The sequence below is a fragment of the Pezoporus flaviventris genome, unplaced genomic scaffold, assembly GCF_033815535.1.
Source record: "Pezoporus flaviventris isolate CSIRO_AGI_PZ_B2104156 unplaced genomic scaffold, CSIRO_AGI_Pfla_v1 ptg000011l, whole genome shotgun sequence".
Classification (NCBI taxonomy): domain Eukaryota; kingdom Metazoa; phylum Chordata; class Aves; order Psittaciformes; family Psittacidae; genus Pezoporus; species Pezoporus flaviventris.
The window spans coordinates 3,367,804-3,389,062 of NW_026892559.1; the positions used below are offsets into that span (position 1 = coordinate 3,367,804).

The 21,259-nt window shown below is 56.6% G+C and overlaps 1 protein-coding gene across 1 annotated transcript; it reads right to left on the reverse strand.

The window, feature by feature from the left end:
• Positions 1–32: 32 nt before the first annotated feature.
• On the reverse strand, positions 33–20,985 carry TRIOBP (TRIO and F-actin binding protein). The gene is made up of 20 exons (XM_061450877.1): positions 20,693–20,985; positions 19,355–19,488; positions 18,892–19,003; positions 18,326–18,527; positions 17,572–17,911; positions 16,719–16,851; positions 15,054–16,418; positions 9,841–9,897; positions 9,423–9,491; positions 8,946–9,035; positions 8,232–8,341; positions 7,369–7,924; positions 6,648–6,758; positions 4,472–4,619; positions 3,877–3,988; positions 3,315–3,474; positions 2,884–2,997; positions 2,499–2,585; positions 1,480–1,643; positions 33–815 (listed from the first exon to the last, which is right to left on the reverse strand). Exons 1-19 carry the CDS (start codon positions 20,804–20,806, stop codon positions 1,482–1,484), a joined length of 4,176 nt encoding a protein of 1,391 aa, XP_061306861.1. The 5' UTR covers positions 20,807–20,985; the 3' UTR covers positions 33–815; positions 1,480–1,481.
• Between the last annotated feature and the right edge of the window lie 274 nt (positions 20,986–21,259).

Consider the following 21,259-nt stretch of genomic DNA (forward strand, 5'->3'; position numbering starts at 1 on the left):
CCACTTGGGAAGCCTTCCCCTGCAGGAACACATTTTTTTCAGCGAAAGGGGAAGATTTTATTAAGTTAAAAGTTGAAGGGCGCAGCAGAGCAGCAGCTGCCACCTTGAGGGGGAGGTTGGCTCTGGCGAGTGCAGTAGCAGCCTCACAGCTCCTCTTCCCCACACAGGAGAAGCCCCGCGTCTCTGGGCTCCAGCCAGCTTGGGTTCTCGAAGGAGCCAATGACAGTCACGGAGAGAGCTCGATCATGCGGACTCTTGCCAAGGTCTCCTCTTTCCAATGTCCCCGGCAAGCACATCCATGGCAGACTGCCCCAGAGGCTCCCTCCTATGGCTTGCAGTCTTCTCCCAAGGTCCCTGGGGTGGCACAGGGGGGGAGTGTGGTCCTTGCCATACATCCCCTGGGGGCCGTGAAGACATTCGGAAGAGAGGGAGCATGTGCCAAAGGTGGCTGTGTAGGGCTGGGGAAGGGGCGACAACCAGATTCTCTTTTTCAGGTTAGAAAATGTGGATGATGTAGTAAAAGTTTTCCCCCCTCCTCTTCCTCTTCTTTCCGGGAGGAAAAATCCTCTATAAAATATAATTTTCACATATAAAATCCTGAAGAAGGTGCATGTAAGGAGCCAGTCCAAACAATGTGCTCAGGTACGCAGGCAAAAGGGGTTCATCATAAAAGCTTTGGGAGGGGAGTGAGGAGGTTGGGGGTGTGTAGGATTCCTTGCCAAGGCGATAACGGATGGGATTCAACCTCCCCCTCCCTGCAAGTGAGGAATGGAGCAAATACAAAACAAGAACAGATAAACAAATGAAGAGCAGACCTGGAGAGAAAGAAAAGCAGAAATGGTTTAGAAAGGCTCCCCTGAGCACAGAAACACTGCTCCGTCTGGTTCCCTGCTACAGACCCACTCATCTCAGCATCCACCAGCAAACAGAGCTGAGTGACCCAAATCCCGATGGCCACAGAATTGGAGCAAGAAGCAGAAGCACTCTGGACAACAGGATGTCCTCATTCTGTTTTCCTTCACCCCTTCATTCATGCAGCAGGGATGCCTGCAGGTGAGTATGGGAGTGGGGCTGGGTCACGGCTGCTTTGATGCAGACCTCAAATTTCTGTGCTGTGATAGGGAAACCACTTCAAAGACAAAAGCAGCAGACACATCATCTATGTAGGCAGCACACAAGCTTCCTCATGCCGTCACCCAAGCTACAGGGCAAAGGCCAGCATCTGGTTGGCTCCCACCTCCTACCACATTGGTGGTGGCCGCAGGAGCATCAAGAGCAGCATGGTGAGAAGGAGGCTGGGGACCTTGGGAGAACGTCAGGGACAACAGCCGGGATGGGACAAGAGGACGCAAGAAGCAGAGAAGAGAAAGTTTAAGCCTGAAGGTTGAGCACTGAGTAGGGTAGGAGGAACCAGCAGCTCCCATTGCCATCACAGTGACTCGCACCCACTGGGGATGTCACTGCATCTCCATTGCTCACCGTTACTCGCTGACACTGTTGCGCAGCGACTCCTTCTCCTGCAGAGCCGCCATGGCCAGGCGCAAGTGCTCCTTCAGCTGCTCGATCTCTCGCTCTGAGCGCACCTTGATGTGATTCAGCTCTGCATAGACATCTTGGTATTTCCCTGAGGCAAATCTCTTATCCTGACAGGGGACAGAGAGGGGGCAGTGGGTTTTAGGGCCAGTATTAGGGATGAGGGCAGCAAGGAAAGTGCAGCATGAGAAGAGCCAGCAGGTGAGGTGATGGGTTTGAAGCCCATCCCAATCTGGGCCACACAGAAACCATTCAGAAGAAGAGCACGGAGATAGCACTTCGCAAACCCTGGGCCAGGGAGAAAGGCAGTTACTGGTCCCACAGCAGTAGGGATCTGCAGCATCAGGCTGAGGTGATGTGGGTTTTAGTATGGCTTGTGTGTGTTTGGGCAAGCCATATGGGAAAAATAAACCCCCCTAGAGGTGCAGGCTGCTGAAAGGGCTGGTCCCAGCCACTTATATGGCAAAAAACTGAAGTGAGAAAGTTATAAACTGCAAGAGCACCACTGAATCTCAAAGCCTCTTTCAGGTTCTCCTCTGGCAGGAGTCTTTGAAAATGCCTCTGAAGGAGCTGCTGCCAGTGGAGGGAGCAGCACACCCAGCAATGGTGCCCAAGGAAACTCATCCATCCAGCAAAGGGACAACTAGGGGAACAGAAGTGATGGGCAGGCTTCACCTGGGAAAGAAGGGATCCTGGCTTGTTCGTGCTTATACGTACATACGTCTGGGGAAACCAGCAGTAAAGTCACAGTGACATTTCCCTTGTATAAAGGTAAGTCACTACCAGCCTTTACTGTTCGGAGCACGTGGTTGGTATGTGCTCAAGAGCAAGCAGGGACGAGGAGCACAGAGGATTTGGCCTGAGCACCCCATCAAACCCAGATAAATCCTACTAAGACGCAGTCCCGGTGCTCCCCTCTCTCCCCTCTCCTGCTGCTTTCCCAATGCCTCCCTGAAAACACCAACCTTTTGCATCATCTGCAGCTCCTCCCGGAGGCACTGCACCTCTTTCTTTAGGTACTGGAGCTCATTCTCCTTCACCCGCAGCAGCACCTGGGTCGAGGAGAGGCGAGAAGAACCCGAGGTGACTCAAGAGTCAACGCCTCAGAAAGGCTCTGGCGCAAGGGCAGTGGTGGAAAAGGAAGGAAGGGCCAGGAGGGCTGGGGCAGGAAACGGCGTGAGCAGCCCCAGAGAGCAGAGGAGGGGAAGCTTGTGTACCTGCTTCCTGCACTGGCCCCTGCTCCATCCGGCAACCCCCTCCCACCTGCTCCAAGCCAAAACCACTGCAAGGAGGAGACCCCCGGCACGGGGTGGGGATGGAGGTATCGGGGCAGCCAGGGGAACTCTGTACCTCCAGCTCGCAGGAGCTCCGCTCATTGTTGTTCGGAGAGCGGTCCCCAGAGTTCCGTGAAGAAATGAAGCTTCGCAGCTTCCCTATCTCATCCGAGAGGCGGGTCTGCAGCTCCTGCAGGCACAACCAAGAGACATCAATGGCACAGGCCTCTCTGCTGTCCTCATCCTTCCTTCACATACCAGCCCTACTCGAGCTTGGAGATGTCCTTGTAACCCCCTGCACACAGGTGATGGTGACACCTTCAACCAGCAGAATTCACTCACTGTATTTAACATCACAGTTAAGGCCATCTATAGTCTCCAACTCTCTATTTTTTTTTTCTGATGGTAAAATCTCAGAAGGGAAGAAATGTGAAGAAATCAGGGTGTTTTAACAGAGGGGCTGTGCTATACATGGGTCCCTGAGGGCAGGGAAAGCCTTTCTCTTGCCTGATTTTTCCGGAGGAGCTCCTTCCCCTCCTGCTGACAGTGCTGCAGCGTCTGCTCCCGTTCCTCTGCCTTCTGTGTGAGCTCCCCAATTTCCAGGCACTTTTGGGAATACTGCTCAGAGAGCACCTGCAGCTCCCGCTTCAGGGATTCCACGTCCAACCTGCCGAAGAGGCACTGATTCATCACTGCCCATAACAACCCTCACCGGCCCCTAGCCTACAGCAGCCTCTGTCCACGTCAGTCATTGGCACAAAATAAGGTTCCCTGTGGACCAGTTCCCAACCTCCTACACATAAGTGCAGTGCTTCTAGAAGAAACAGAGGAGCTTTCCATAAAGAAAATAGAGGGAATAAGCTGTAGGGAAAACAGAGGTGATGTAGGGAAAATAGCCAAGCAGGGGATAAACTTCCCTGTCTTACAGCTCCAGAAATCCTGGCAGTCACTGCTGGGCACCCACCATCCCTGCGGAGGGAGCTGGCGGCTACGGATGCAGATTGGGTGAGGTGACCCTGGCACAGGGTGGCAGCATCAGCCAAGAGGAGTGGGAGAGATGGTTTCTTACTGGTGCTGCTTCTGGAGGGCATCTGAGACAGAGCTGCACTGCTGGAAGCTTCGTGTCCTGCACAGCTCCTTGTTCATCTCCTCCCGGTGGGCTTTCTTCAGTGCCTCGATGGCTGCAGAGGGGGACAACAGGAGATGGGGGGTCAGGCTATGCCAGCTCCAGCACATCCAAGGAAACCACACCAGAGAACTGGTTGAGCTCCTGCTGCCAGAGCTGTCTTTGCAGATTCCCCCACCTTCCCTTCTGCCCTCAGGATCATCCCAATGCACCAAATGCTGCCAAGGAGACTAACACAGGGCAGCGTGGGAGCTCCATGCCACCTCCATGCCACCTCCACATACCTACAAGAAGCTGTCGGCTCCCTTCAACCCATCCACAGAGGCAAGACCTCATTTCCAGGGGATCTTTACCATCCCATTGTCCCTGCCCCAGCCCAAACAATCCCCACACACAGCACAGAGCCGAGGAGCCCCACGCTCATGCTCCAAGGAGCATGAGCCTCACACCAGCAGGGTCATCTGTGTGGCTCCAGATGACTGAGACTGGCAAGAGACATCTGGGAGTGGTGGGGTCACAGCTTGGTGTTTGCTCCTACCTGCTGCTGTCGCTGCTGCCTCCTCTGCCAGGAGCCGCTCCTTTTCCTGCCGCAGCCGCTCCAGCTCCCGCTGGTGGTGCCGCTGGAGCTCCTCCATCACTTGTTGGTGGGATGACTCCATCGCAGCCAGGCTGCGTTCACAAGCCTCCTGCCATGCCAGGGAAAGGAGGGGTGAGGGATCAGGAGGAAAGGATAGGGCCAGGACAGGCACCTGGCTGGGCTGAGGTTTGCAGGGAGAGAAATGTTCCTCTTGCTCATAGCAGCAAGACAGGAGCATCCCTCTTGGGACAAGAGCTGGGAATAACATGCCTGACGCACCAGTCACTGCCTGGCTGGAGGACATCAACAGTTGGAACTGCATCTCAGTATCTGCCTTTCAAATGAAGCAGCATTTCCCAGAATCAATGAAAATTGAGCCTCTTGTGAAAAGCGACACCCTGCACTGCCCTGTGGCTGGGCAGAGGCTGGCAAAGAGCCTTCCCCAAAGCCTAATGGTTAGGGATCCTCCTCACACAGCTCAATCTCCTTTCTGATGGCCCTTGAGACCAGGGGTGTCTCATGTTCTTTCAGTGCCCTTCAAGCACTGTGGTTAACTGGTGTTAGCACAACAAAGTGGTTCCCACTTCAGAGCTGTGCCTCTGCTCTCCCTTCAGACTGGCAGCACTGCCCCAAGCCCCACAGGAAGTGTTTGTTCACCACCAAACCACGCCAGATTATTTTTAAAAGCCAGGGACTCTTAAGACATCAGCAGAGACCCAGGAAGCTGTCATGTCCCCCAACTGCCCCTTGCCATCCCATTCCTTCCCCCAGTACTAAGGCTAAGGCTGATATAAAGGGCGCGGTGACGCAGTGAGGGAACGCAAGTCCTTGCTGGCTACTCCTCCCTCCCGAGGCAAAGGAAGCTGGGAAGCTTCACGTATCAGCCAAAGGAGAGGAACAAGGCAAGGGATCAATCTGGTTATCTGTCCAGAGCCGGGCTGCAAACCTCGGCAGACTAAGGGAGAACAAGCGCTTTGCGGAAAGACCAAGTTTGGCCCCAGATGTGAAAAGTGGGCCTTTTAAGCCAAGTTATTAGGGAGATAAGGTGCAATTCCTCCCCACTGCTTTTGCCCTTTTTTTCACCATAAAGAGGCCTGCAAGCTGTAAATACTAAATCAAGATGACAGAGCCACTGGTAAGTGGCTGGGCTCATCACCATGGGACCTGTGGGTTTCTTTATCTGGACTAGGTACAGCCAATGCACCCAACAGGCTTTGCCAGCCCCAATTTCCTTCCACCCCCCAGTAGCTTTCAACACGTAGGGCACATCCTGAAATGGCCACAGCATAGTGGAACGGCAGCCTCCCCCCAGGAAACCCTGCGGGATGTGACCCTGTTTGTTTTGGATGAGTCCACAGAGGGGAGAATAAACAAACAAAGGGAAACGAGAGGCTGAAGCGTGAGTAAACTCTGCTTTGCGGGCTTTCCCACGTGCCGTCCCAGCAATCCAACAGGCTGTGCTGTCAAAGTGACCTTCAGGGCTTGGGTAAGGATGGGAGCTCCCCAGGGCCTGATGGGCTGCTTTTAACAAGGGATTTGGGAACCCCTGATAGCCAGAACCACGTGTGGGAAGCCACAAACATGCAGGTGGCTTGGCAGAAAGCTGAGGACCCACTCCTGAGCCAGGGGCAGCTCAGCCCCCCAGCCCAGGCTAGTATCTTACCCGTGCACAATGCGGAGTGCAGATCATAGAATCACAGAATAGTTTGGGTTGGAAAGGACCTTAAGATCATCTAGTTCCAACCCCCTGCCATGGGCAGGGACCCCTCACACTAAACCATGTCACCCAAGGCTCTGTCCAACCTGGCCTTGAACACCACGAGGGATGGAGCATATACCACTTCTTTGGGCAACCCATTCCAGTGCCTCACCACCCTCACAGTAAAGAACTTCTTCCTTATATCTAGATCCTGTAACTCCCCCCTAACTCTTCTCCTCCCTGTTCAGACTGTCCCCTTTAAGGCCAGGCAATACACAGCAGCCCTTATGTAATTAACATTGATTACAAGTGGGCCCAGTTAGGGCCACCATGGCAACCCAATGATTAGCTATACCTGCTCAGCAATGAGCTGAGTGCCAGCATTTCCCAGTTTGGGACTGGAAGCAACCCCAGGGTTGTGTCCAGTGCCCTGCTCACCTGTGAGATGTACCCCCGGGGCACATGGCCTTCTCCCTGGGATTTCGCTGCCTCCCGAAGGCTCTCATTCCGGGCCCAGCAGGATTCCAGCTGCGCCCGCAGTGACTGGATCTGTGCGCCAGGGAGGGGAGAAAGATGTTCAGCCATGGCCCAACCAACATGCTGCATCCGAACCCTCGCCTAAGGGATGGGGAGCACCATGCATGGCCAATGGAGAAGACTGCTTCCCACAGGAAGAACAGCCTGCTAAGGGACCAAACTGGGAAAGCCAGACCCAGAATGGTAAGCACTAACAGGGAGGAGACTTCCCAACTTCCAGAGGTGGATCTGTGCTGAAGGAAACCACCCCTACTCATGTAGCTGGGATGCCAGACAAGTGCATGTCTCCTTTCAAAGTGCTTGCAGGCTTGGGAACAGGCAGAGAAGAGAGGCTGTAGATGCACCCCCGGGAAAGACAGACTCCACACAAGCCGTGCCACCAACTAACTTCCTAGGCCAAAACATGGCCTGGGGAACCTCTACAGGCATGCAAGAGCAGGTCTCCAGTCCCACATTATCCGGTTGCAAAATCTCCTATGCACTTGCGGGGTGGCAAATGGAACCACAAAGAATAAACATCTCCCTGCACCTCTGCCTTGCCCTTCTGCAGAGCCTCCTGCTGCCAGAGACCACAACAAGAGGCCACAAGAATCCCAGTTGCAGAGAAGAGGGATGCTCTTACCTCCTTTTTCAGTGCCTCGTTGGTGTCTCCATGGTTCCCCTTGCTCTGGTTCAGCAGTGCTGTCAAGGGCACCCGCCGCGAGTCCTTCAAGGGCAGGCGTTCCAGCTCCAGCCACTTCTTCTCTATCTCCTCCTTCAGCCGGATTCTCTGGTCCTCCGAAAGTGGGGGAGTGGGGAGGTCCAGATCCCCCACCTTGCGGGAAGAGTCTCCCCCTGACCCATCGCTGTTTGGGACCCTGACATCAGGGGCCTCAAACCATTTCCGCCTCTCCTCCGAACGGACAGCCAGATCCCTCTCCAGCTCCTCGTGCTTCGGGGCTCGCTCAGAGACCCTCAAGCTCCCTCTCGTCCTCTGCGGGGAGCCCTGATTCCCAGGGTCCTGCGGCAAGGGGGACAGCTCCACATAGTCAAAGGAATGGCGCTGCCCATCCGCCTTCCAGGGGCTGCCCTTTGAGTTCCCCTCGGAGCTAGAGCCCAGTCGCTGCTGCTCCTCCGTCCGGAGCGAGCCCTTCTGGGGGACACAGTTACGGAAGTTTTCCTTATCGCAGTCAGAGAGCCTGAAACCAGAGCGGCAGCCAGTGAAGGACAGGTACCACATGGGAAAGGATGCCGGTGGAGATCCTGCCAAACCCCCACCCAAACCCAGGGCACGGAGTTGGCCCTGCAGCATCCCATCCCTCAGGGAAATGGCAAAGGTGGGTGCAACAGCAGGAGCCATCAGGCTGATGTATCCAGGCCACATTCAGTGGACAGCAGGGCTGATCTGAAAGTGGCCGGGTTTCCAAAGGGACCTTCCTAGTCCCTGCCTGCCAGGAGAGAGGGGCAGCAAGAGGGGGGAGAGAAGCAGCATGGGGCAGCTCTTACTTGGTGATGTCTGGAGCACTGACTGGGCGCACATTCTTCCTCAGGGCCTCGATCCAGTTGCGCCGGATGCCTGAGGTCATTGCCGATAGGGTGAAGACAGCATCCTTCGTCTGCAAAAGGGAGGTGATGGAGGCCCTGTCAGCAGGCAGCTCTCACAGATGGTGGACTGCGTTAGAGAGGCCACTCAAGTCTGTAAGGGTCAGGTGGAGGGGTACAGCAGCAGGCCACAGGAAAATGCCCAGCCCTGCACACCCACAGAAGTATCATTTTTGTGCCGCCTTAGCAGCCACCTCCTGCTGCTACAGCAAGTAGCCAAGGACACGACTGTCCTGAGGCTGGATCCTGAGTACAGGTTGTTACTCTGAGTACGGTCAGGGAGCTACTCCGAGATCTGCAGTGCTCACCACTCCCTCCCCACGGCTCCGCAGAAGCTGCCTTGGCCAATGGGTCAAGTAAACAACACAGGGCGTTAAGTCTGGCTCCCGGGTCACCTCCAGGGGAGCCTTTGGCCAGCCCTGCAGAAGTCACCGCCTCTTTCTCCTCCTCCCTTTGCAGGCAGGCAGCACTCGAGTCTCTGAGCACTGTCACCCACATTGCCAGGGTCCTGTCCTGGCAAAAGGTTTGCACGGTTTGCCTCTGGGCACAGGGAGGGAGCGCGCATTCCCACCCAGTGTCCCTTGGTGCCACTGCATCCGCACAGTGCCAGGCACTCACGTGTATCTGGAAGCCATAGTTGCGCTGCACCGCAAACTCTGTCACGTCCGTGCAGGAGCGGAGGTCGATTTCTCCATCGAGGTCATCAGCCTGCAAGCACAGCCGCCGGCTGGGACATCAGTGCAAACCCAGCTTGGAAAACCCCATCACCTGCTGGCACCCTCTGCCTTCACCCCACACCTCCCTGAGAGATAGACTCAGCTCCCCACATACCGAGGGGCAGCTGCAGCTCTGATGGACAGCATCAGAGATGCTCAGCCACAGGACCAGCCCTTCTCACCTCCCACCACTGACAGCCCCCTGGCTTCACCAGCCGCCTTCAAATACCCATCCTCTTTGTCACCCTTTGGCAAAGAGCAGCTTGCCACCTCTGGTACCTTTCAGGGTGACATAACATTGCTGCTTCTCCAGGGCTGTGGTCCTGTCCCCACTGGTTGGGAAGGAAGAGAGGGCTGGGGAAAGGCTGGCTGTGCTTACCTCCTCCGCATTCGAGTCCCGGTAATACCTCAGGCTCGAGTCGGTCAGCACGAACCAATGTTTCTTCCACTGCAGGCAGATTGGGCAGGAGAAGGGAAGGGAAAAGACAGGAGGGAAACGGATAGGCAGTTATCAGGGGAAATGTAGGAACAGGGAGGGGCATTTTGTGCTGTGACCTCTCAGCCTTCTCTTCCCCCTCCTCCATGTTCCTTCCAGCTCCCCCTTGTGCCCCTCAGCTGGGAGATGGGCACCCTGTGAACCTCTGTGCCAGAGCAAAGCACTCCCACCAAAGGCTTCCTGCTGCCCTTCCCAGCAGGAGCAACCTCAGTGAGTGAAGGGGGAAGGAAATCAGCTGCTCACTGGGGAATCTCTACCAGCAGAGGCTGGGAGAAGAGGCAGACTTTTGCCTTGGGCTTACCTCTCCTGGCTCATCCAGGATGGACATCCATCCCTTCTTGAAATTGAGGAGATCCGGCTGGAGAGGAAACACAAAAACACAGGGTTACTGTCTTGGACTGACCCACAAAAAGGCATTTCATGCCAGGGGGTGGAAGGCAAGTCCCCAGTGGCAGAACAACTGCGGGAATAGCCTGGCATCACTTTTAGAAAACTCATGGGGGTGTAGGGCCCAGCAGTGAAGGAGAGCTGGGTTTAGCTCTCAGCAGCAGGCAGTCATTCCCATAAGAGGAAGCAGGAGATAAGGAAAGAGGTTTAAAAAAAATTAAAGGAAAATATGCAGCAGGGAGGTTTCCACAAGGTGCCACAGAGGTATTTGTTCAGAGAGGGGGAGGCAGGGACAAGGAGAGTCAGCAGGAGGGAGTGCTCCACCTCCAGCAATGGGGTTTGCTGTGGAGATGGAGGCAAAGAACCAGCCACACTTTGTCCAAACCCTGACCATCCATGCCCCAGAGCCACGTCCCTCCGGTAACTTCACCACCAATTGTCTATTATAAAGACACAAGTAGCTCTCTACAGAACAACTCTCACCACAAATGTACAGGACGCAATTCAACAGCTGTGAAAACATGTTCCCTTTAAACGATGTGCCCCAGGGTAGAGATGAAATCAGAGTCACAGCCAGCACCTGATCCTCTCCAAGGTGCTGGGGGCTCCTCTCTTATCCAGCTCGCTCTTCTCCCTCCCACTGCATAGCCTGCCCTCTGCCACAGCTACTCAAGACAGAGTATCACGCAGATCATCCCGTGCTAGAAAGAAGCTTCCCCCCCTTCCCTGCCTCCTCCTAACCTCACACCACTGGTGCGGCATCCCAACCAGTTTATCTCCTTCCCAAGGTGGAGCACCAGAGAGCTGACTCAGCGGAACTGCTCTCCCTGGCTTTGCCCTCAGCCAAACAGGCTCGAGCCGGTCCCTCCTCCCAACCCTACTGGCTCGGGAGAAGTTGCACCACCAAATAATTCAGCCCAATGCCTCTCCTCCCTGAGACGCCAGAGTCTGCAGATCTGCCCCTTCTTCTGCAGCCAGACAAGGCAGGGACAGTGCCAGAGCTGGACTCCCAACCCTCTGCATCAGACCTGCCAGCCCTGGGGAAGCCATCAACCACTGCCCGAGACCGAGCTGAGAAGAAGGGGTGGGTTGGGAAGCTGATGGCCACTCCACTGCCCCCAGAGGAGCCCAGTGGCCAGCCGCGGCTGCCCACATGCCCACCTCCCTGCTCCCCTGCTTTCATCTCCCTTGGGTTACACCCAAGGCTATGGGGAAGCAAGAGCTGAGTACACACTGGTCCACTCCAGTGCTCCAACTATTGGTTCTAGCAAACATGGACAGGTCCACCAAGGGGAGGGTCAGCGGCTGCTACAGCTTCAGGCCTGGCCACAAGTGTCCGACTGCAGCCCTAAGAGCTTGGGAAGGGAGGAAAACCGGAGCAAAAGGGCACAGGGAGCTCTCACACCTCACCTCCCAACGAGGCGACAGGCACTGCTGGTGGCTCGGTGACGAGGGGGATGTGTGCATCCCTATCCTCATGGACCCGGACGTCCCGCTGGCCCTGCTGCTGCCTCCCTGAAGAAGCACTCCGAAACTTAATTCTTTCTCCGTGGCAGCAGCAGCTCCACCCTTTTTCCCGTTATTCCTTCCAATCCAGTGACTTCAGCTCCGGCTCCAAACTGGGAGCGGCGGGAGGGGAGGGAAGGGAAGGAAAGGAGGCGAAACGTCAAAGCGCAGCCTCCCCCCATCTCCTGGGACACACATGCGCTGGGCAGGAGAGAGGCAGGCAGGCTCTCTGAAGGTGGAATAACAATATAAGGAGAGAGGGGGTGAAAGGAGCCCTGCCTGGGGCTGTTGTATGGATCAGCTGGGTCGCGTCTTACTGAGGATTTACAATCCCAAAGCATTAGGTGCCAAAATAATGACTATTACAGGGATATACGTTGATGGGAAAACCACCACGAAGTCCTCATAGAACTCCTGCCCCTGATGCAGTGCTGGGGGCAAAAAATCCATCCCCTCCTCCCCCCCAGAAGGCTTCTCCCAAGTGGGCAAGTTGCACAGGACTCCTGTTTTCCCTGCCACCCTCAGACACGGAGCCACAGCTCTGGAATTGGCTTTGAACTATTCTTGTCATAGCAGGGCTGGTATGAGACATCAGCTGATGCCCAAGATGCCACTTTTCTCTCCCTCTTCACAACCAAATCCAGCTTCTTCTCTGTCATAAAGAGCTCTAAGTATCAGCAGAAAAGACAGCAGGGTTCAAACTGAACCAGAGGAAATGGCCTGGCAGTGGGAGGAGGAAATGTTCAGGAAAGCCGAACCACTGGGAGAGATCCGGAGATGCAAGGATGCGGCAGGATGCACCCCCGGCAAAATGCATGGCCCTGTAGTGGAGCTCGGGGCTGTGGATGGTGAGGCTTCACCCTGGGAGGTGGCACAGCAATTTTACCTAGTTGCACCCATTCCCACCAGAGTTACATGTACATTCAGCCCTGCAGATAGCCAGGTAGAGGCACCGGAGGGGGTGCCAAGCAGCCGGGACATAGGTGACGTCTGGAAGGACTGGCTTACAACAGCAGGTTAAGGAGAGGCAGCTGCCTGCTTTTGGTGAAGAAGGGCTACAGAGGAGGTGATAACAGGCTGCAAGTATCTCAAGAATGTAAACACCAAAGAAGGAAAGGGGATGGGAGCAAAAGAATGACTCCTGGGTGGTACAGAGGCGCCAGGATGGAGAAGTGGAGGAGAGGCTGTGGCAGGCTTAAAAAGCTCTGCGTCCAAGGGGACTGATGGGATGGTCACTATAACCACCGCTGTGCCTCCTGCTCTTCACACACCCAAAGGCTCCTCAGGACCTCGGGTCCTGGAGCACCACTTCCTCTCACATCTAAGAGAATGTGCAAAGGGCTCTCATCCTTCCAGCAAACACAATGTCTCCTCTCCTCCAAAAAGGGAACCTGCTCCACAAGACACAGGCCCCAGGCCAAGAACACAAATCGAAACTGCTCAGCTCAGTTTAGTGGGAGCAGAACCGCCCCCCGTCTGGAGCACACATGCAGCTCTATGTGTACTCCAAAAGCAAACGGGCAACAGGCTCTTCTATTCCCACCCCTCCTATACAAAACGCCAGCGGGCAGGGCCCGGCCTGTCACCTCCTTGACCCTGCTCAACAGCCTTCCTCCCGGGGTGGAAGACATCCCCATGGCGGAAGGCTCGCCCCAGGGGACAGACGCTACCTGCCCCAAAACCACGTCTGGTTGCCACAGGGAGCAGGAGCTCCCCGTGCTGGGGGGGGGGGGGGGGGGCGCGGATTTCACACCCCACCCCACTGCAGTCATCAGTGCGGTGAGCTCGGCAGGCCTCAGCCCAGCCCACTGCTTACACGCAATGTTACCCATGTCCGGCCGCTAACGAAGCCACTCTACCGAGTGGAGACCTGCATGGGGCAGGCGAGGAGGCACCGAGCCTCGGCCACAGCTTCGAGTGCCGCGGGGGAGCAGGGGTGCCCGGGAAGCGGCGGCTGACAGCCCCTTCCCACCCGAGGGGCAGGACAGCGGCCGGGTAGATGAAACAGATGAAACTCCCCCCCCTCGACCCCCGAGGACAGGTCCCGACTCACCGTCATGGCGGGGGCTCCGCGGCCGGCGGCGGGGCCGGGGTCGCGGCGGGGCCGAGCGCTGGCAGCCAGGGCGGCGGGGCGGCTTCAGCGGCCGGGCGGCTTCCACGGCCCCACCATGCCCGCTCCGCCGCCCGCCTTCCCCCCGCCCCCCTCCCCTCCTGTTTTACTTAAAAAAAAAAAAAAAAAAAAGAAAGAAAAGGAAGAAAGAAAAAAAAAAAAAAAAAGAACAACCCCCAAAACTTTTCTTTCCTCCCCCCAAACTTCCTGGGAGGGCCCGGGCAGGCCAATGGCAACTGCCGCCGCCGCCCCGGCCGCCCGCAGCCAATGGAGCCGTCGGGGCGGGCGAGGCCGCCGGGGCGCACGGAAAGGGGGAGCGGCTCCGGGACGGGACGGGACAGAATGGGACGGGGTAGGTGGTGGGGCTGAGCCGCGTCCCTCTCCCGCCCCGCCGGCAAGGAGCCCAGGGCTGAGCCGCTGCTGCCCCAGGAAGGGACGGCCGGGAGCCCGGCCCTTCTTCAGGCAGGGATTTCTTTCAGGCAGGGATTTACTTCTTGTTTTCCAGACAGGGATTTCTATCAGTCCCGTCGTGTGTGTGCACACAGCAGGGTCCTCACCTTTGCTCCTGAAGCTGCTCGGTTTCACCTCCCACCCAAGAACCCCTAAAGCAGCGATTTGCAATCTTGGCAGAGGTGGCAACAAGTCCGTGGGGGCCTTTGGTGCTCCCCAAAGCACATCTATGGTTGCCATCAGGCTGGGGAATTGTGAGAGAGGGTCCCAAAGGAAAAGGGGCAGGGGGCTGTGCATAACAAAATGACAGGTTCTACACCGAGTTGACACTTCTTGCCACAAGGCAAGCAAAGGTGCCCAGGCCAGAGCTCACTGCTGAAGAAACCTGGAATAGCTGGGATGAACCCGCTCCAGTTGTGCACAGGGAGCTCAGGGCTTGGGCTCCTCTCTGCCCTGGGACAGCAAAGTGAGGGAAGGGATGTCACCCGTTTCGAGTTTCAGAGACCTTTGGCAGCCTCCTGCCTGGCTGCAGCTTGTCCTTGTGTAAAGCACAAAGCCTAGCAGGGGACATCTCCGCCAAGACGACTGACGCACATGGAGGGTGACAGAGGCAAAGAGACTCCGGCATGGCCGGCAGCTACAAGGGCTGCCAGCACTCTTTCTGCAGACCTCCAAAGCAGCTCTCGTGCCTTTTTTGGTATCTCAGCAATCCAACACAATTGACCATATCTTCTTTCATGCCACTAAAGCCTGCTTCATCCCTATGAAACCCTCAGTGCCATCATAACACCAGGCAGTAGTAAAGGGAGGAAGGCAGCTACTCTGAGGTTTTAGTCCCACCTCTACTGCTTGCCCCTCTCTGGCTTTAAAAGAAAAAGGCTCTGTGCCCCTGTTTTTCCCCACTTGAGAACTGGGCAAAGGACAAAGAGAAGGAGGGTACTAGCGATGCTGATACCCAAGAGGTCACTGGAAGGCAGCACCACGCTAAGCCTGCTCAGATCAAGTGCTAGAGACCCAGATGCTGCCAGCAGTTACCTCCATTCCCAGGTCCCAGCCCCTACCTTGTTGCGCTTCTCACTGTCATTTGAACGTGGCTGCAGGCTTCCCGAGGATCTGGTGCTGCTTTGTGGTGGGAAGGCATCTCCACACAGCTGGGGCTGCAGGGAAAGAAAGCAGGAGCTGAAGCCATGGGGGTTAGTCCTTGCCTCGGTTTCCCAGATCTGAGCAGCCACCTCCCAGCGTGGGCCAGGGTGGGAAGCATCCTCCCTTTTCCCAGTGCCAGGCAGGCAGCTTGGCTCCCCTAGAGTAGCAGAAGATCCACAGAAGTTGGGATGCGCAGAACTGCAACCCAAGGGACCCACCCGCTCTGTGCTTGCCAGTTTCATTCCTGCCAGGGTCCCCAGCACCTTGGCTCCTGCCCTACTCACGTGGTACATGAGAAGCCTCTTGTTCACCCAGTCGCTTTCCAATGGCTTCTCTGGGTTGTTTGTGTTTCGGGTGTGCTCAGGGCCTTTCCAGTCATCCTCCAGCTGCTGCTCTGGACTCTCAGGCCTTTTCCAGCTGTCATCTGGCTGCAGTCTTACACTGGGACCTTTAGTGGGGCTTTTCCAGTCCCTTTCCAGCTGGCGCATCAAGTCCGCATGGCACACAGGCTTCTCTTGGCGCTTCCAGTCCCTCTGCCATGCCTGCGCTTGGTGGGCCTCCCCCCGACCCCTCCAGTCCTGCTCCAGTGCTCGTGTTGGGCTCACAGGGCGCGAGGGCTTGCCTTGGCCTTTCCAGTCAGTGCTCGTGCCCTTCCCAGGGTGGGAGGCTGGCAGCTTTTCCCGGAGGCTCTGCCAGCCACATTCTGATGGCTTCCCAGGCGCCCGGAGCTGGAGCAGTTCCCCTGGCCTCCCCCGTTGCCTCTCTGCTACCCGCACTGGAGGGGCAATCTCCTTTTGGCTTCTCCATGTGCTCTCTGTATGTCTCCCAGGACTGAGAGACCGTGGTGGTGGTGCTGCCCGGCTCAGCCTGCTGTTATCCAAGCCTTTCCCAAGGCCCACAGGGTGCAGCGAGTCCCCTCTGCTCTTCCTCTCTGGTGCTTGCCCTGTACTCCCCCCAAGCCAGGCAGCTCGGCCCCTTTCTGAGCTGGGGGCATGTACAGGCTCCTCTCGGCTCCTCCAGCTCTTCTCTGAGCACCAGGGAGGGCTCACAGGCGCTCGGAGCCGGGTTTGTGGAGCGCTTGTGGGACTCACGGACCTTTGTGCCGGGCTTACGGAGCGTGGGCTCCGGTTGCCTCTGTCCAACAGCCAGCTGGCGCTGGCAGGGTGCGGGCGGTCCCCCCGGCTCCTGCTGGCCTTCTCCGGGTGCCGAGCTGGGCTGGGGGAGCGCAGGGGCTCCTTGGGGTCTCTGCTGCGCTGCTCAAGGTGCCATGAGACCCGCTGACCCTAAGGAACAAGACAGGATTAGGGCTAGGAGATGGTTTGGTTAAATAGTTCCTTAGACAGCAACTGCATCTCTATGCATGGAGGCAGCCTGTACTGAAGAGAAGCATCTAGCACTCAAAGGGTGAAAGGGCTGCTGCCATTTAAGAGCCAGGAGTCTCAATCCATGGCAGAGGGAGGGCTGGGAATAGAGGGGAGAGCAGGGAAATGGGAGAGAGAAGCAGAATGTGGCAGAAGGAGAGGAGAATGTGGCAGGGAAAAGCAGGAGTTGGGATGGGGTCCCACCACACAGCCAAGACTCACCTCCCTGGGCAGGCTGGGGCTGGACTGCCTCCGAGCTAGGCGGCCTTTGCTGGGTGGCACGGGGGTCTTGCCATCGAGCCGGTCCACACGGCCCTCCTCCAGGGCCTGGAAAGCCTCCAGGGTCTCTGATTTCCTGTGAGCATGCAGTTTATCCAGCCACTGCCAGGCTCAGCTCAGAGGCACAGCCCCTGCTCCACGTAAGCCTTACCCCACAGACCTTCACCTGCCCCAGAGCCTCTCCCTGTCCCCATCGCTTCAACCGTCCCAGCTTTCATGTCCTGCTGCCTCACCCATGTCTTCTTCACACTATTCCTTAAGCTTCCCTCCATCTAGCCAAGGATACTTTCCCGGTCCCCATTTACATCCCCTTCCACCCTGTGCCACCAATGATGGAGCCACTCTCACTTCTACAGTCAAGACTCAACAATCACTGAGTACCACTTAGCATCCCCTGTCCTTCACTGAACAGCTCCTACAGTGGACCCTGGATCCCTGGGGAGCCAACTGATGCTGGGAATGGGGACCACCTCTTTCCTTCACCCTATTCATGGCTTGCAGTACATCCTGCAGCTTCCAGGAGCTGGATGTGAGGAGGAGGAGGGTGGGCTGTGCAACTTTGCTCCACCTTTCCTATGGATTCAGTTGCAATTAGGTGTGCTGCAACTGGGGAGCTCCTCAGGTTGGGAGGCACTGAGCCTAAACCCAACCTTTGCTTTAAGGGAAATTCAAGCACAGCTGAAAGCTGAGCTCTGCCATCTACCCCTGCTCTCTACCTGAGACGCAGCAACTCAGAGGTGGGGCACCCCGACAGCATAGGAAAGGGGCCCCACTGTGGAGTCCCATTGCTTCTCACCTGCGTTCGCAGCCAAACATCCTCTCCACCTCCACCCGGCCAGGGCTGAGCATGCGGGAGCCACAGCGGTCGACAGCATCCCGCTGGCTGAGGCGCTTGGGCAGGCTGGCCAGCACCGTGTACTCCTGCCTGTCCAGCCCGTGCCGCCCCTCCGTGCCCCTGCTGCCAGGCTGCCCGCGGGGCTCCCGCACCTGGGAGCAAGCAAGGTGCCCACTGCCACCCAATGGGTCACTGCGGGAGGAGCCGGTGGTAGCACATGGAGGGGTGGATGGCCACGGAGGGTCGGCTTTCCGGTGCTTCGGCCAGCTCTCCTCGGGCTTCTGGCTGGTGGGACGGCACTCTGGGACGGGGAGAAGGCCGTTACTGGGGGAGGCACGAGCGACGCGGGGTGCCACCACGTCCACGGCAAAGCAGGTCTTCGGAGGAGAGCTAGAAATGGTCCAGGAGGGCAGAGATAGAACCCAGACTCCCTCCAGGAAGGGTGGGAGTGCTGGGGCACAGCACTGCAAGCTGAGGGCACACCAAATCATGCAGACAGAGAGCACTAGGGAGACCCATGGTTCATGGTCATAGGTGGCATCTCATGGACTCTGGGCCTCATCCCTTTACATGGTACCCATGGAAGTGTTGAACCTCCTGGGACCAGAACTAGTAAAGAGCTGCTAAATCTAAGAGATCTGCTGTGAACTTCAGAGACCTCCAGGTGGAAAGCAAACCAGAAGTAGGGTCTCACACAGGAGCAAACCAAGTGTACCTGCTTTCAGAGGGCAGATTTCTTTCCTAAAGTCCTGCGCCTCGGTTCTCACCCAGGATCCAGAGGGAATGGGCTGAGCCCACCTGGGTCTGTCTGCCTGCAGGGCTCGCGATCGCACCTCCTCCTTATGGCCCACGTAGCTCATCATGTCCCGTTTGCCTGATCCCATAGTGTTGTCCCACAACCAGGTCATTTCCCCGTCCTGGGAGACAAGATAGGGCAGATCTCTGCTATGGGGACTAGTAGCTTTTGGGGGCTGGAAGGAGGTGAGAGCATATATGAGAAGTTACGGCTCATTCAGCTCAAAGCTGCTGGTAAAAAGGAACCAGGAGAGGAGCTGGGTGAGCATAAGGTGACCCCAGCTCAACATCAATGGGTGTGCCAAGAAACAACATAGGGAAGTCTGCTTGGGGGAATCTAAGAGCAACTCTCATGCTCTTTAGGGGAAGACTGATCCCCCCTTGCATCTCGGGACCTTCTGAATGCGCCTCACAGAAGAGGCATTGAAGGGCTGAGGAGACTGAAGAGACCAAAATAACCCACACCATGAGAGATCCCCATCTCACCCTGGCAAGCGTGGAGTTGGCTTGGGAGCAGGCGCTGGGGTCAGTGCTGGTTTCTCTGTGCTCACCCTCAGCTCCAGGGCTGAGCGGGGGATATCCCCTGCTCTCGTGCCAGCTGTGGGGCAGGGAGAGAGGTCAGCTGGTAGTCAGCACAGCTCAGGGATGGGTGGCAGTGCCAACAGCCCAAGCCACACTGTCTCTGTCTCTGCTGAATGGGCAGACACTAGCAGAGCCCATCCTGGCACCACCAGCCTTGCTCTAGAGGCAGTGAGGAGGAAGGAGACTCTTTCAGTGGCCTCCTGACCTCTCCTGGGAGAGTTAGAGGGTATGGTGGGGGTTGCTCAGCCATTGTTCCCAGGCACGGGTGTGCAGAGTGTCAGGGAGAAGGCATCTGATTTCCTTTGCTTGGCTTCCCACTCCCCGTTCTCCGTTCTTCCCACTGAGGGAGCTCCCCGCTGGTACTCACCGCTCTGTCCCCTCCACAGGGCTCACGCACACATATACCTCGCACTGCGGGGCTAAGATATGGAGAGCATCCCAGGCCCCGCCTGGGTCCGCGTTGCTGCTGGCATTGTGTCCTGCCACTTCCACACCACGCTCCTGTGAGGAAGAAGGGGGTGCAATGGTGCCATCAGCGTGTTGAGGATGAGAAGGAAAGCTGCCCTTTGGAAAAGGCTGCTTCTTCCACCTCCTCCAAGAGCAGCCTGGTCTCTGCGGCTCTTGGTGCCTCTCCCAGCCCTCCGCTGAGGTTTTTCTCCTGCTTCAGGTGGCCCAGCACACTCCTATTTGATGCTGAATGCTCCAGGTGTCCCAGAGACAGCGCATGTGAATGAGGGCTCAGTGAAACATCTCCCTGCTGCCAGTGCTGATGCTGCTGACAGCTACTCTTCCTCCCCACCCAGATCGCCCGGGAAGAGGCGACGGAGCAAAGAGGGAGGGAGGTTTTGCAGTGAAGGCTGTAGCCCCAGCCTCTCTCTGCGCTTGTGGGTATCTCAGCATTCTCCCCAGCCCTGTTACCTGCAGGGCTTATGAGCAGCAGTGGGGGATGCTCCAAGGAGCCGGCTGTCTGTGCTGCCTTCCCTCCAGCATCTCACCCCCGCACTGGGATTCGCTCAGAGGCGACAGCTCTGAGCAGATCACGGGCAAAGGGCTGAGGTAACCTTAGAGGGGCCAGGGCCAGGGGGAGAGAAGGAGAGGGCAAGAAAGAGAGAGGAAAGCTCATTACTATTTCATCATCCCAGGCCAGTTGCTCCTGGAGGGCAGCGAACAACACGAAACCCTTCCTGAACATGAAACCGGCTGTTGCTCGGTCAGAAGCAGCCAAGTGGCTTGTGCAGCCAGCCCTGTGTCACAGCACCATGTTGGATCAAGGTACCCAGAGCCCAAAGACTCATGTCATTTACCCCCCTCCTGCCTTACCCTCCAGGAACAGCTCACTCCATCTGCTCCAGGGTCTCAGCCCTGGCCCTAAATTGACAGCCAGGGCCACAGGGACATCCACCAGGACCATATTCCAGGTGAGGTAAGCCATAAATACCAGCAGGCATCAAGCAGAGATTAATCCAGGATGGGTCCCAACTCTGCCAATGCCCCCTTCCCCCTTGTAGCTTTGCCATCTGCAACACCCCTGCTTTCCCTTCCAGCATCTATCACATCCAGTGCCCAGCCTTTTCCTGCTAAGGTGGCTCCCAGCTCTGGCCTGGGCAGGGATTCCCATACCTGGGAGGTGTGTGGAATCCCAACCTAGAACAAAAGGTTCCTTAATGAAGTATTCATAGCCTCCACGTGGGATGGAGGAGCTCACCTGGACAGAGTGTTGGTGAGCCCCTGCAGCTTGGAAACAGTACTGGCACAGGCTCTTTGCAAATGTGTTGGCTTCAAAGTTCATGCAAGGCACATCATTGATTGAACCAGACATCGTCCATAGCAAGGGTGAAGATCTTTGGCTGCTGGGCTGCTGGCAGGCTGCAGCCAGGAGGCAAAGGAGGAAGGAACAGCGGCAGAAGACCAGAGTTTAGGGTCCCCCAGCCTTTAGCTCCTGTGAAAGCAGGAATGTTATTCCCAGACTGAAGTTTGCTGCTCTCAGCTGGCAATACTGTAATTGAAGGGCACCCAGGTGCAAAATGATCAGTATGATCCATATAATTATAGATAATAAAATTGTATGCTCCAGCAGGGACCTCTTTTAAAAGGGGGCAATGCACTGCACCCTCAAGTGACTGCTGACACCTACATTTTGGGAGTCCCTGTGAACAGAGGAAATGATGCTAATGTCCTGCTATTTTTTTTGATGGAAGCTTTCTTCCTTCAAGCTCTCTTAAGAGGCACAAAAAGGAAAAAAAAAATCCTTATAGCTATAGGGATAGCTATA

Bases quoted from the DNA above. Each gene is read 5' to 3' on its own strand.
- TRIOBP (XM_061450877.1), bottom strand. From the start codon at position 20,806: ATGTCTGGTTCAATCAATGATGTGCCTTGCATGAACTTTGAAGCCAAC. The intron at 16,852-17,571 runs GTGAGAAGCAAT...GCATGCTCACAG, and splicing joins ATGTTTGGCTGCGAACGCAG to GAAATCAGAGACCCTGGAGG. The intron at 16,419-16,718 runs GTGAGTCTTGGC...CTTGTTCCTTAG, and splicing joins GCCCCAGCCTGCCCAGGGAG to GGTCAGCGGGTCTCATGGCA.